The 14,598-nt window shown below is 44.4% G+C and overlaps 4 protein-coding genes across 4 annotated transcripts; 2 read left to right on the top strand and 2 right to left on the bottom strand.

Annotated features, from left to right (window-relative positions):
* Positions 1 to 2,882: 2,882 nt before the first annotated feature.
* On the top strand, positions 2,883 to 4,599 carry LOC131887325 (LYR motif containing protein 1-like). Its single transcript, XM_059235907.1, has 3 exons — positions 2,883 to 3,213; positions 3,387 to 3,479; positions 4,172 to 4,599. Exon 3 carries the CDS (start codon positions 4,204 to 4,206, stop codon positions 4,597 to 4,599), a length of 396 nt encoding a protein of 131 aa, XP_059091890.1. The 5' UTR covers positions 2,883 to 3,213; positions 3,387 to 3,479; positions 4,172 to 4,203.
* A 60-nt stretch (positions 4,600 to 4,659) lies between these two features.
* LOC131887320 (probable tRNA (uracil-O(2)-)-methyltransferase) lies at positions 4,660 to 6,838 on the top strand. The gene is made up of 4 exons (XM_059235899.1): positions 4,660 to 5,193; positions 5,369 to 5,608; positions 5,682 to 5,909; positions 5,976 to 6,838. Exons 1-4 carry the CDS (start codon positions 4,660 to 4,662, stop codon positions 6,723 to 6,725), a joined length of 1,752 nt encoding a protein of 583 aa, XP_059091882.1. The 3' UTR covers positions 6,726 to 6,838.
* Positions 6,744 to 12,577, bottom strand: LOC131887314 (sorting nexin-13-like). Its single transcript, XM_059235894.1, has 11 exons — positions 12,185 to 12,577; positions 11,992 to 12,103; positions 11,651 to 11,916; positions 10,832 to 11,579; positions 10,529 to 10,766; positions 9,284 to 10,449; positions 8,965 to 9,201; positions 8,276 to 8,426; positions 7,901 to 8,134; positions 7,526 to 7,724; positions 6,744 to 7,435 (listed from the first exon to the last, which is right to left on the bottom strand). Exons 4-11 carry the CDS (start codon positions 11,314 to 11,316, stop codon positions 6,993 to 6,995), a joined length of 3,153 nt encoding a protein of 1,050 aa, XP_059091877.1. The 5' UTR covers positions 11,317 to 11,579; positions 11,651 to 11,916; positions 11,992 to 12,103; positions 12,185 to 12,577; the 3' UTR covers positions 6,744 to 6,992.
* On the bottom strand, positions 11,334 to 12,352 carry LOC131886710 (protein C3orf33 homolog). Its single transcript, XM_059235110.1, has 4 exons — positions 12,185 to 12,352; positions 11,992 to 12,103; positions 11,651 to 11,916; positions 11,334 to 11,579 (listed from the first exon to the last, which is right to left on the bottom strand). Exons 1-4 carry the CDS (start codon positions 12,350 to 12,352, stop codon positions 11,334 to 11,336), a joined length of 792 nt encoding a protein of 263 aa, XP_059091093.1.
* Positions 12,578 to 14,598: the final 2,021 nt, after the last annotated feature.

The following is a 14,598-nucleotide window of genomic DNA, read 5'->3' on the forward strand; positions in this document are numbered from 1 at the left end:
CCGCTATATGGTGATTTCGAAAGTCAATTGTCATTTTATTAAGCAGAGGAAGCGCCCTCTGCTTAGTCTAGATGCGGGCAAACAAACGTAGAAACAAAAGAATATTCCCTAAAGTGCCATCAAGAGATACTTAAATGTACAATATATTGCCCAAGTACTGCGACACTATGAATAAGCCATTAACTCTTCTGGGAGATGTTTCAAATTCTCTATGAGTAAAATACCTTGAGAAAATCAGGCATCTAAAAGCATATTTTTTAATTTTTCCTTTTGTTTGTCTGAAACAAGGAGGGAGAGGAGAATGAAAAGGACTATTTCTTTAGGTTTTCAAGTTCTTGACGATGATTACTAATACTTGATCTGTAGCAGATATTTTGGTGGATAATCCCCTTGACTTCTTTCCCGTAAGCTTACCTAAAATCTGAGTTGAGAATTTTGGTTGCAGCAGAATTTAATAGATTCTTCAAAGGGGTCAAGCAGATAAGCATTAAAGTGAAAGGTCTGGTATTGTTATCAGAAGTAAGTTTCCAAGTTTCCAAATCATATGCAGTTCCAGCCTTGCTGACTCTCCTTTTGATCATTTCAAACTCTAACCATAGGGGAAGAAAGGCTGCCAGCTAGCCAGGTGGACTCATTTTTTAGAGCAAATAGGTGAAGGCTGAATGACTGATAGGGTATGGTTTCTAATTATAGAGGCACTGCTTTTAATTGGCAGAGGTGCATTGTTCCAGTTATCAATTCAGCTACAGTAAAGAACCACAACATACTCGATTTTCACCCTTTTTGTTCCTTCTCCTATGCACTAACCTCAAGAATCTGGCGTGAATGTATGACCATAGACAGGAAGCAAGGCCTAGAGAGTGCAATGGCAGCTTGCCAGGCAGACTCTTTTTCTTTTGTTGGTTGACAGCTGAAAGGCTGTAAGAGTATGGTATCTGATTTTTCAATCTATTGGGTTTGTACTGTCGACTGGTTACCGATTCAGCTGCAGTAAAAAACACAACAAACTCGACTTTTACTACTGACGGGATCAAATTAATAATCAAGGGAGGTTGCAACGAACTACCAATTTACATTTTCAGCAGCATGTGGCATCACTAGCTTGTTAGTCACAAAAAGTAACCCTGATTTTTCTTGATCAAACCAGGGTTGCTTTTGGGATCAAGCCTCATCTTTTACGTTACGTTGGAAGCGGCCAGTGCTTTGACTTTCCTAGCTTTCTAGTAATCCTGATTTTGAAAATTCATTTGATCCCATCACTATTTTTTACTCTTCTATATTTGCTGGTTTGTTTGTTTGTTACAAAGTCAGATGGCAGCTCTCTCGCTCAGCCTGCTATCTGAATGATGGGTGTGCCACATGTCCCAATTGAGGGATATTTCCGCTTCGTCATCATAGCCAACATTAATTATTACCTCACCCTTGGGAATGACCTCAGGGTCGCCAATTTAAGCTTTTAAAGCTGTAATTAAATACCGCAAAGAAGGTTGGATTTGGCTTCCTTGGAATTGAACCAGGATTTGCAAATTGGAAAGCAGTTGTTCTACCAATATAGTACCCCAACAAGCTTTTTTATTTAAACTACTCACTAAAATTTATTTTCCAAACATTGCTCAATAGTCACATGAACTCTTCTATGTTACTTCTTCTTTGGTATGACAGTTCCTCCATAACTTTGGCCTTTGCACTCATTTCAAGATGTGTTGTGGCTTTGTACTTAATTTTCACGGCAACCAATCAGATTTCTAGCCCAAGAGCTCTTCTTTTATTTTAATCTCTAAAAACTCTAGTTCATGGCTGTCTGTTCCCCAGGAGCATAGAAAACCATAACTAGAATGCTTAAGTTCAACAGGAGCTGAACCGCATGACCATGTTTTCAGGTCAGCTGACGCTGGTGGAAAAAGGACACAGATATTTCGTGAAATCTCGCTTCAGGCAAGTTGAATTATTATCATGAAACGTTTGTTATTCCTCTTTAATCTTAATTTCTTTTGAATCTTACAAATATACAGATAGAAAGAGTGGTAGAATAATAAAAAAAACATGCTTTTTAGGGCATAATACACGTAACATGTCAAAAAAAAGATTTGGACATTAGTAGAGCAAATCATGTACTCTATTGATTGCCCTTGTTTAGCAACGCATCTCGAAAATCTCGAAAACGTAACAAAATGTATCCGAAATTGCAACGTAATGATGAGGCATTTGGAATTTCGTTTTAATCTCCCAACAATGTGCTTGAATGTGGGCGACATGATTGCGCCTATACGTAAACAAGGTAATTCCGACACCTCTGGAGGTCAGCCCAACCAAGGTTTGTTCCTTGCGTTTCAGTTAAGTGTTTCCACTACATAGATGAAAACTTTAACTTGAGCCCCATTTTAACCCCTTCAAAATTTTGTTCTTCAAAATGTGGTCGGACAACTTACTTAAACCCGTTTTATGAAGGACGAGAGCAATTGCTTGACAAGGAGTCTTATTAGGAGTTTCTACTCTGAATTTGGACGAGCCGTCAACGATTCAAATTTGCACCATAGTTGTCCTAAGTAGCTTGACTACGAATGAAACATTTTTTCCACCAGCGACAGCTGAGACGAAAACATGCAATCGCAGCGCCCTTGATCGATCTATATATGAAGTTATCTATGCCCAGGGGCTGTTAAGTGAGACGCTACTGAAGAGGAAATTGATTTCCATGAATCAAATTTTGGCTTCTAATTATTTTGAGTCGTAACAATACCTTGGAAACCAGTAAAACAAAGATGATTGGGTATGCAATGGCTGTCAGTCACTCTCTTTATCACATAATGTAACTACCATTGAGTAAATGACTATTTTTACTCTGTTCCGCGATTTCTCGGCGCTTTTTTCCATTTCCTATTTGGGAAAACTGAAAGCAAGAAATAAACAGTGAGCGACGAAATTCCAGAGCACGCATGTATGTAACCTCAACCGTAATCTGTTTGTGGCTCAACTCAAGCCCTACGTGATTGATCGGCGATGGTGTGGCGTGTGGCCGTACAGCGGGGATTCGGGATTGTCTGTCGAGCCTTCAATCCAGTGGGGTCGCGCTGGGCCTCCCATTGTGCTGCTTCTTCGTTGGATCACCCGGAGACGATCGGCCACCCCCGAAAGTTGTACAAGGTTCTGGTCCGCAATTTGGATCGATTGCCGAATCCGGATGCCAAATTTTACAAAGACTCCGTGCGACGGGTAATGATCGTTCTACCACCCTGTAGACCGCCGAGCCACACTTTGGGAATGTTGTAGTTGTTACTAGTGACCTGTCATAGAATAATGCTTGTTCGATTGATTGATGATACCTGGCCCAGTTCAAAAAACATGTCTGGTCAACCAACCTTTTTGTCTTGTTCTATTTTTCCCAGGGCTTTTCTCAACACGTGGATGAGACTGATCCGGAGCGAATTCGACAAATCATTGATCGAAGTGTCCAGGACGTCAAGTGGGTGCTGAAGAAGGTCAGTCTTCATTTCATAGCCATATTCAATTTGCCATGATTGTGGCTCAACGATTATTAGTTAGCTTATTTAAGCCACACAAATCTATTTACAATCAAATCGATCAAAATGTCGCCCAAAGAGTCGAGACACTCAATGACTTCATGGCGCCTGAAATAATGGTCAAGCTAGATGATCCCAAACGCGTGTCATACGTGTTTGACGGACTATGTTTGACCTCATCTTGCTCCTCATTAACTGACCAAAACGAAAGGGACTTGTACGAAAGATAATCAACCAACGTATGAAATCTCTGGTTTCATCGCTTTCTATTAATCACCATAAAAATTGGTAACAAGTAGCAAAGGGCGTCACAACGTTTTCCACGTCTTCCGGTAAAAAAACCCAATATTACTACTGTTTATAAATATGAGTGAAAAATAGTGGCGTTTCCGGTTGAAAGCAATTTCTTGTTGACTGACATTACTGGTTTTCTCAAGAGTATTGACTCTTTATACTAGCCATTGTTCAACTTACTACTTTCATTCAAACCTCTGAAATGCTTCCTTGACGTCATAACAAACTATATTTATCCTTTGTATGTGTCTGTCCAAGGACTTGGTACCTTTGCACCAGAACATTCAAGTTAATCTTTTGTCAAGGACCATCTTGAAACTAGTCATAGCCAATGTTTTCCGTTCGTTCACTTTCAGTACAAGTTGGAGTAATCGACCCCTGTGTCCCCATGGCCTCAAGTGCGAGCCACCGTATCCCTCCCGCCCTGCGATCCCAAGTGATCCAACTGTATCGACAACTGTTACGCTTGGGTTACCAGTGGCAGGCTCAAAGTCCGTCCAACACGCCCACGGAGCGGCAATACATCCTCTCCGAGACCCAACGGCTCTTCCGGGCCAACCAATCGCTCACCAACCCTCAGCTCATTTCGGAGCACATCCGTGAGGCCGAGGCCCGAGCCACGATGGCCGTTCATTATCGCAATCCCTATCCGAGGCCGGTCAATGTGCCACCCCGTAGTTATAGCAAGCAAGTGGGCAAACGAGCGGGCAAGGCCATCCAGAAGCAAAGTGAGCTCTCCAAGCCCATCTACGTCAAGTCCATCGACGATACAGTGCCCAAATAGACTGGCGTGAAAGACATTTGCTCGTACGTAGAGGAGCCCAAAGACTCTTGAGCGTGTAAGATGACGCCTGTGGTAGTCGTTCAGTGTAGTGTACAACGGTTTACCCGTGCCTTAGACATTTTGGTCCGAAAACCACATGCCTCCCAAAAGAAATTGGCCGGCTGCACCCTGACTAGTCTGTCTATTTATCAAGACCAACCAAAATCTGTCAAAAGCGTCTCTGAGGTATTCGATGAGGCCTATGGCGAAATTCGTCGCCGTCTGGTGTTCCGCAAAATATCGTCCGAGGCCCAACAAACGGATTATGACGAGACAATTAAATGGATTCATCCTTCCGAGCAATCCATGACCATCTCTTTCCATTGTGATCATCATGAGTTTTTGATTCAATACCTGGACTCTCAAATCAGTTTCCACGTTGTTAAGGGACCCAAGGACGCCATACGCCACAATTATGTAGACCCCTTAGTGAAATGGTGCCAAGGTGTAGAGGAAATCACACCTTCGCCTACATCCAACCGATTGGTAGATTTGGCCAAATATCGAGACAAATATTGCCAATTGAAGGACAAGCATGCACCCAACATCATAAAAGTAAGTACAAGCAGCAAATTTGCAAGATGCTCAAAGACATTGCAAGATTTGATAGATTCTTTTGCCTAACCCCGAAACTTCCATTGAGAAGCCACTGTAGTGTGAAACAAAGGTCACCCTTAAAAACTGTTAACCAGTGACAGATATGTCGGAATGATAATTTGTTTCTCGATAGATTTGGACCGAGAGCACAGATCCGGAAAAGTTTGTTCACGAGGACTTAGCCTTGGCTGCTTACATCATTCTTCTGTGGGAGCAAGATGATCTCCCTAAGGAGCAAATTAGGTTCATGGATTTAGGTTGTGGGAATGGACTATTGGTCTACATTCTGACTGTGGAAGGTTACGATGGAACGGGTGTAGACATTCGGCAACGAAAAATTTGGGACTCATTCAAGCCAAAGGTTGATTTACAAGTTAGTGTACATTACTTCACTGATTAAACTAGTCGTGCGGATTTGAAATAAGAGCCTGTCATTTTTCAATCAGGTCTCGACTGTTCATCCCTCAGCAACAACGACTTTTCCCAAGTACACGTGGTTGATCGGGAATCATTCCGACGAGCTGACTCCTTGGATCCCGGTGATGGCGGCTCTGACTTCTCACCAGACAAGATTCTTCGTTTTACCATGCTGTCCTTTTGAGTTCCACAGGAAATTTGTGAGACGAAATCCAAAGGCTTCGATCTATCGTGACTACCTCGACTATGTTAAAGAGGTAACCAATCGAACCTGTCGCTCTTTCATTTGTTGTGTAGATTCATCCTCATTTGTTTCACGACAGGTGGGCGAAAAATGCGGCTTTGTAATGGAGGAAGATCGACTCAAAATACCCTCAACTAAAAGAATCTGCTTTATTGGACGCCAACGAGTAAACCTAAAAGAAACAAGACCGGAGATTCTGCAGGCCATACACGATTTAAACTCCACATCACAGTCACAAGGTCAATGCGAGAAGAATGACCTAGTACATGCCAAACGAGCCAGGCTGGATTTTGTGCCACGCTCCAGTGAAATTGCCGTCCACAATTGTACGCAACTTCCAAAAGAGTTGATCACGGACGTGATTAAGTTGGTCGTATCCGAGTGCTTGAAGACTCAAAATCTTCTCATGGACCATTCTAAATTCTCCAATCTAAAAGACGAGTCCTTGTTACCTACGAAAGAATGGAACATGGGTGGAACTCTAAGCTTGTCGGAAATTGCTGCATTAATTTCATACGAACAACTTCAAGCCATGAAAAATGAATGTGGTGGTCTCCAGACGTTGATCCGGAACCACAACTTCATTTTTATTGTGGATAAGGGTCAGGTACGTCTGCGATGTCACGCATTAGATCCACCCTGGGCTGGAAAACGGCACTCTAAAGGATCGAAATCAAATGTGGGAACAACGGCTACCCATCTTACCAAGAAGACTCGTTTGTGTTGGTTCTTCGAGAATCATCCGCAGGGTTGCTCCGTGAGCGCCGATAAATGTCTTTGGGCCCATGGGAAACACGATCTGGCGGCCATGACAACTCGCAACGACTGACCAATAACGTCATGTGTGGACAGTCTAGATTCTTTATTGGTTGAAAATCTAAGAAAAATAATCGAACCTATGGCATCAATTATATTGAAGAAAAAAAAAAGATTGATATCACATTTTGCCCTGGTCGGTCGGTGTACACATTTATATCGGAGACTATCACCAAAGATGGCGATACCCACTTTCTTTGGTGGTTGATTGGACCTCGAATGCGGTAAGTAGATCTATGAATTGCCACATGGAAGACCGAAAGAGAGTGGAGGGTTCTATCTAGTTTCGTCGAAGGTCTGAGCCTTTGCGGTGCGAGTTTTTCAGTTCGTCTCGAACTCGTCCAGATCGAGAATGCAGTCTTTTAAAGAGTGCGGGGAAATTTTCTTCGTGGAAGAGTGACCCGAGAAACCCCTCCAAGAGTAAGATGGCCAATCGCTTATTCAATACAGGATGCTGAACCATGTCGAAGAGCATCTGAAGTCCAGCTCGGGACGTTTCCGAGCCAATAGCACGTTTCAAATCCTCTGAGAAGCTCGAGTAGAGGGCCACTCGAGCTGCCACTCGAGTTCGCATTTTGGTACTTTCGTCCCTCTGGGGTCGGGGAGCGGCAGGGTATCCCTGGGGCCAGAGGCTTTCTTTGCAAGCCTTTAGATAAGTGCTCAAGGTGGAAGGCGAAGTGAGGTGGGCAAAGTATTCGATAATTCGTCGATTGACGATATCACCTGGAACATTGGCGAACAGAGGAGTGAAACACGAGATGCACCATCTTAACATGCAGCCTGGCATTTAAGGGCCAAGAAAAATGCACTTACCAAACATGGCCTTGAGAACTTGTCGTAAGAACGAAATGATGTACCGTCGAATCCACTGATTGCGTTCCCTCAGATCAAACACTTCGTCCATGAATAGGAGAATAACTCTCAATGGAATATTATCACCCGGATTGTCCATTTCAAGACCTGCGCCGACCCGACTATCCTCGAACAACGTTGAGGCATCTACCGGCTTTGACTAAGAAAAAGTCGAGGGGTTGTTAAGACTAGTCACTTTCTGATTCGTCTCAAGACAAGCTTCCTGAGATATATTCATCACCTCGTACTTAAAAACCGATTAATCAGGGCGTGTCATAACGAGAGGAAGTAACCCGCATCCACGAATGTTGCTCGTTAAAAGATAACTCAACTTACCAACAGAACTTTGCTAATCCCATCCACAACATTATCAACAGTCACAAAGAGTTGTCCTGGCACTGAAGTGACAGCATTGGACATCGATTTGACAGAACTTCGAACGGAGCCCACAGCTTTAGCCACTTGCGAGAACTGAGCCCGCTCTTTACCATGATTGGGATCCTCCAAGAACTTCTGCAAAATCTCGAGCAATTTGGGATATTCAGTGAGAACCTCGATCCTCAAAATCTCCTAAAACATCAAAAACAAACCATCGATTAGTGACAAGAAGGGCTCCAGGATTTAAAAAAATCCGAGTTTTTCCCCGCATTTTGATCCAAAACTGACTTATGAAACGAGTCAGATTGAGGTACTCTAGAATTAAAAACTCACCTGAAAGTATTGATTCAAGGCGTTTAAACGTCGCTGCAACACGTCGCGTTCCAAATTGCCAAATGCTCTTTTACTTGGAAATGCCAATTGAGAAAGCGGAGGAAAGAGACTCTTGATCTTCTCGTGCAGGGCGTGAAAGTCAGAATATCGTCTGGAAGGAGGAAACCAAAAACTAACTTGATATCAAATTGAAAGGAGAAAAAAAGTCATCAATCCAATTGGTGAAAATGACTAGCTCTTGGGTGGAAAGAAATTAAAGGCCTCTTTTTGGTGCCTTCTAAAAATGTTTCTTCCCTCCCAAAGATTAGCTTGAAAACAGACCTGACCGAGGACGAAAATCTGAAATTCCAGGAGTTGTCTTCTGGCGACCAACAAACAACATATCGGAAGGTTGCTAATCTTCTTTGGTCTAAAGTTGGATATGTGTGATATGGTACTAGGTCTTTCAATTGCTTTTGTATTGAGAATTTTAGGTTCAACATGATCAAGCAAATCTTTAGGTAGGAAGAGACATTTCCGGAAGACACGAAAATTGGCTTTTAATTTCCTTCCATCCGTTACAACGCCCTGGGGCTAATGTGATTGCAAAACTGGCTTTTATTCTCCTGAACTTTGTTGAGCCCACCTACACTGGCGAACTTTACTCCATTTGCAGGTACTCCTTTAGTTTTTTAGTTTTGCACACCTACCTTAAAATGTATTTGAATGATTCGACTCCGCTTGGATCTCTACTCGTAACGTGAACCGTGTAGATGGCGAACGTCTTTCCATGCTCGCGAACTGATTCCACTTTTTCAATATCCGCTCGTAGAACCGGACCGGCAATGCTGATAAATTCATTTCCTCCGTTGAAGGAGCCCAAGCTTCCTTGACTTGGATTCCGGCGATGACTTGGGGCAGTAAGGAGGGAGCAATCACTGATCGTTCTGAATGGGCGCAAAAATTGCATAAACTCTTCATTCCTTCTACGTTAAACGTCTTCCTCATCAGTTTGGAAATTGCACGTACCTTTTATGAGATTTCATGGTAGTGGACGAGGTCGTCAAAGATCCGAGTCCGGAATCCGAGTTCCTGCTCGCTGTGAGCGTTGTACTGAGATCCTCCACTTCCTCCAAGCTCGTTGGACCGCCTTCATCTTGACTCTCCAGCCGTGCATCCGCTGAATGGATACTCGATGAGTCGTAAATACTGGGCTCTTCCCCCACGGACGATTGATCGTCCAAGTCGAACTTGGAATTGCGATCTTTCGGCAGGTCGAGTTCGGCCAAAAGTTTGACGTAGCCCATGGACTTCTTGAAAGACTCGAGGAAGCGCTCGTCGGTTTGAAACTTGTCAAATATCAAGTCTTGAATCTCGCAGAACCATTCCAAATCTGGCGGCTCGGTTCGAATTTTGAATAGGAGTCGCTTGACAACGGAGTCGTCCACTTTCAGCCGAGGACTGGCCTTCTCCGAGAGATATTCCTCGTATATGGAATGAGCGGCTTCACGCATCTTATCGAGAATATCCTTCCGATTAAGTTCTACTTTGACAAAGGTATCTTCCTCCCCATCTCTTTCAGGCGCGTGGGCGTTCGATTGTCGCCGGAAAGCCTCCAGATCTAATTGGAGGATCTGCTGTTCAGCCGAAACTCGCCATCCTTCGATGTTGAGGTAAAAGAAGATGTATGACTGACACCCGATTGAGGACATGTAATCGATGAAATAACTCAAAGCTATGTTATTCTTGAGCACCACTTCGATGGGCAAGGGGAAGAGGGTTAGGCCGGGTGCGATCATTTGCCTCCAATCGACGTGAGTAGGCACACCAATGGAATCCGTATCCGAACCACTCTGAAGGCGGTTGATGCGATTATCGATGGACTTCCTCAGATTCAATAAGGAATTCAATTGCTGTTTCAAGGACGAGTCCTCCTCACCTTTCGAGTCATTGGATCGAAGGTGGTTGATGTGGTCGGAAACGATATCTCGTGTAGCTTGGAGTTCTTGCACGGACTCCGTTAACCTCAGCGTTGTACTGAATAGATCAGGCTTGATCACAGAATCTTTGTAAAGCCAAACAATATTCTGGTTGATCCAATCTGGATCGCTCACCACATCAAGTATGGGTCTCAAAATCACATTGACCAAGAGCTCTCGGACCACAGTTCTCAAGGGGCCTGCGCGAAAATCAGCCTAGAAAAGAGACGACTTGGTTACAACGCAAACAGATGAAAAAGAAGATAATCTTATAATTTAGTCAAAGAACACTTGCCTGGGGTAACAGGAGGAAAAGCAGGAGCTCAGAAACATCTTGAAGATAAGTTATCTCCTCCTGGTGGATGGTACACACAAGATCCCTACACACGTCTCTTTCCATAGAAACTTCGGCATCAAAAAAGAGGGATTCCAAGTCGGTGATCTTGCCATTGTCTGCCACGTCCTTTTTCGTTCTGTAGTTCGTCCGGGCTCGCTTGAAGAGCCGCACATGAGTGGCCACATCGTCGACAAGTCTGAAAGGGTTCATGATAAACGAGTTATGGTGACACAATGTGAACGGGCTCATGTCCAAAATTACCTTGTGGTCAAGAAAGGCATCCAGTCCACGGCCCGGACGCGTTCCGACAATGAGGTAAGAACCACATGGAGTGTGTCTCGCACTTGCAATACGAATTCATCGGAATGAGAGATGGAGAAGAGCCACGAGTAAACATAATCGCGAAACACGTAGTTCAGAATGTCATCTAGTTCTTCATCTAATTTGCCATATCCAGTTAGTGAGGGATCAGTGGCCAGTTGAGCTTCCGCTTTAAAAGGTTGGGCAACGCTGCCCGGGGAAATTTGTTTGTACCGTTGAGTCGAATCCAGCAGCCTTTGTCGGAACTGAACGGTGTCACTCAAGGCAAACAAAGTGCACAATACACCGGTCACGAGCAGCACTGAACACAACACGACCAGAACGAGACCTTGCGTCCCCATGGACACGAAACCGAGGGCTAGGGCGATAAAAATCCATTTCCGCTCCATATTGATCACTAAAAACGACTGCGCATATAATGTCATTGAAATAGGCTCCCACGCTAGATTTTCTTGGTGAATCGTTGACGGACTGCTGTCCAAAATCTAGACCAAAGGCCGGCTTGAGGGGATTCGTTCAGCCAAATCCCACGGTTCTTTTTCAAGGCCACGGCCTCAGCCTGTAGTAGTTCCTGGTAATATCGGTCGTAGCAGGGACTATCCTGTAGATGGAGGCGATATTCGGCCGGGACCGCATGACCTAGGGCCACTAATTCGACACCTAAATTCTGCCGTCTTCGAAATAAACCCTGCAACCAGAGGCCATCTTGGTCATTCAATTATCATCGGCCACAATCCCGAGCTGTCAAAAACTAAATACCGGTTTGCGTTCAATTAGCGCCAGTACCGCATCCGTCGACTCATCCGCCACTTTGACAGAGAGTGCCTGGGGTTTTAGCAGTCGAAATTGAATGGTCTGGCCCGACCAACTTTGGGTTAGAGTCTGAGCTTTGTCGCCGAGGGTTTGGATATCCGGCTGGGCTTCGAGTTTCAAGGCCGCGCAGATCACGGGTAGCGGATGGTGCCCAGTCCGGCGGCGGAAAAACGACAAAATGGGCTGATGGACCACGAAGAACACCAAATTCTCTATATAGGGACCACCCCCAGATATTAGATAGCGGCACAATCGAGCGAGTCCAGGGACTGGCCACGAGGATTTACCTGAATGTGATGTGGGTGTCCAAACTTGGACGGCTTGGACGGTGCCCGTCAATCGGAGTTGTTGGGCGAAGTACGCCTCCGGAATCTGAGCCACGCCCGTAAATCGCGTGCTCTGTCAAAGCCAAATCAGAATTTAACGCCCCGTGGTGGGTGCTCCATCCCGGATGACGGACGGGGTCCCGCCCATGCTCACCAAATGCAGACTCCGCCCACACAAGGCCAAACCGCCCAAACCCACGGCGTAAAAAGTGTAAGACAGACCGCGAGCGTGGGCGTCCACCCAATGGCCGATCCGATCCACACAGGACGACGACGAGGACGACAAGGACCCCGAGGACCTCGAAGTCCCGTCCGACTTCATGACAGCCGACCTACTAGGTCCCTGGCGAGGAAGGCGGGATTCACGCACTCAGTCTCAAGTTCCACTAGGCGGGGCAGGCTGAGCCAAGACAGGACTGGCTGGCTGGAGGCGGGGTATTCCTGGCCCAAGAATTGACGAACGGATTGACTGAGTCAATCAATGCTGAATTCAAAGATCCAAGAGAGGAAGATCTGAGCGAGGCTTGGGCGAGGCAAGGACGGACGGACGGACGGAGGGTGTGTTGTTGTTTGACCAAGGGCCATAGACACAGAGACACAGAGATACAGAGCAGTGCTGCCAGATGAAATGGATCGATGATTATCACCTAACTTTTGCCCAAAATAACCAGTTTCATCACCAGATTTGGGGGCTCCAAGGAAAAATAACCAAATATTAAAATGCAATCACCTCATGAGCTTTTTGAGATTCAGATTTATAGGGCCGGCCAAAATTTGAAGATTCACATGATTTTTATTGACAGCAACTTTGCATGAAAAAAAATTGACGAGATTTGCACAAAAAAATGCAAATAAACTTTCCAAAACATAGGCACCAACACGTTTTGGAGGTTGTAAGGGCTGTTTTTGCCTTCCCTATCAAGCAACACGTAGATGAAAAGGAAAATTATATCATGATATCTTCCAGCGTTGGGATTTGAACCTGCTATCCCTAGCGTGCAGATCTTGACCTTCCACCCCATGACCATTTACAACAAAAATCATGAGAAAACGTCAAGATTTGCCTGATTTTTAAAGGAGAAGTTCATTAATCAAACAGAAGTATATTCCAATATTTGAATTAGAATATCTTACAAAGTATCTTAAAATAGCTATTTCAGATTGATGGAAAACATGAGCAGGTGGTTTGTAATATGTTTACAATCTATTTCAAACCTATGTGTACTTTAAAAAAAAAAAGATTTCCTATTTTAGCCAACCATAGCCAACCAAAGTTGGATTTTTTCGGATTTTTCAAAATCACCAGATTTCGAGATACTTTTTGCTGTAAATCACCAATCATCAGAAGCAAAATTTTGTCCCAAAATTACTTACAAAATCACCAGCTTGGTGATCAATCACCACATCTGGCAGCACTGATTCAGAGAGAGAGAAAGATGTGGCTGTTGATGACGCTGATACTTACTCTTCTGCTCTATGTATGTAGGGAATACAGTGTTGAAATTTGGATGTTGTAGAGGTCGCTATCTTGAGGGGACTCGGGGTGGAGGGGTAGGGTGGGATGGTGGTTGGCTTGAAACCTAAGATCAAGTGGTGGAGGTAGATCGATAGAGCTTGACCATTGAACCCCAGTGTAACTCGTCCTCATGCCTAGTCAATCATCAAGCCCATCATCATACTTCATTAAATGAGCCGCTCGGAACTGAATGACTCTTGGCCCCTTTTGTCGTCCAACGTCAACTATTTCGCTCAATGATGGCCACCCTGAGCTGTCAAAAGCACAGAATTACCAGAGCCCTCTTTCTCGGCCAACCTCGGTCAAATTTTTCGACGATGATTGATCTGGTCGGACGTGTTCGCTTCCAGCTTCCTACCGCTAAATCTGCTCGAAGGGAAGGAATTTGGGCCCCATTAACTCAAATTTCCCTGCCTAGCACTCCTTCACGGTCTCATGTTTGGCCCTTCAGCATTTTAATCACTCATGTCTATTGCAGATTAGATACCCGACCAGTTTAAGCATTGAAAAAGAAGATTTGCACTTTTCTCATAGTAAACTTACATTATAAACGAAAAAGAGAGGTTATACATTAGCGTTTTGAAACTTGAGGAGCCTACTTATAAGACTGGGCCTGCTATTCCTTCTTTTTCTCTGTTCATGTGCTTGTAGTTGCTTCATGTATTTGAACGAATTTTCTTGGACCATCAAACAAGATAAGCTTTGTCACATTGACAATAAGCACTGAGTGACTTTTGTAAATCGACAAGACTATTTTTGCGAAACTTCAACAAGTTATTTCGATCTACTTTGAACTCAAGTCAACGTTTAGAGGTGCTTTAACCATCGTTTGGGCGCAACCTCTTTGCTCCCATCAGCTACACGTCTTGTCCAGCAACGTAAATTGGGCGCTATATCGGATCTATATAAATCTATGGTCAAAAGAGTGACTTGTGGCGGGAGTTAACCTAGTACGTGCCACCGGTGTCACCACGTCCTCTCACTGAAAAAATCAGGGCTTCCAGACTACTAATCGCCAAGAGACAGCCTTTCCTTTCGAGTTTCCGGCACCA

Source organism: Tigriopus californicus, chromosome 9 (genome assembly GCF_007210705.1).
Source record: "Tigriopus californicus strain San Diego chromosome 9, Tcal_SD_v2.1, whole genome shotgun sequence".
Taxonomy (NCBI): domain Eukaryota; kingdom Metazoa; phylum Arthropoda; class Copepoda; order Harpacticoida; family Harpacticidae; genus Tigriopus; species Tigriopus californicus.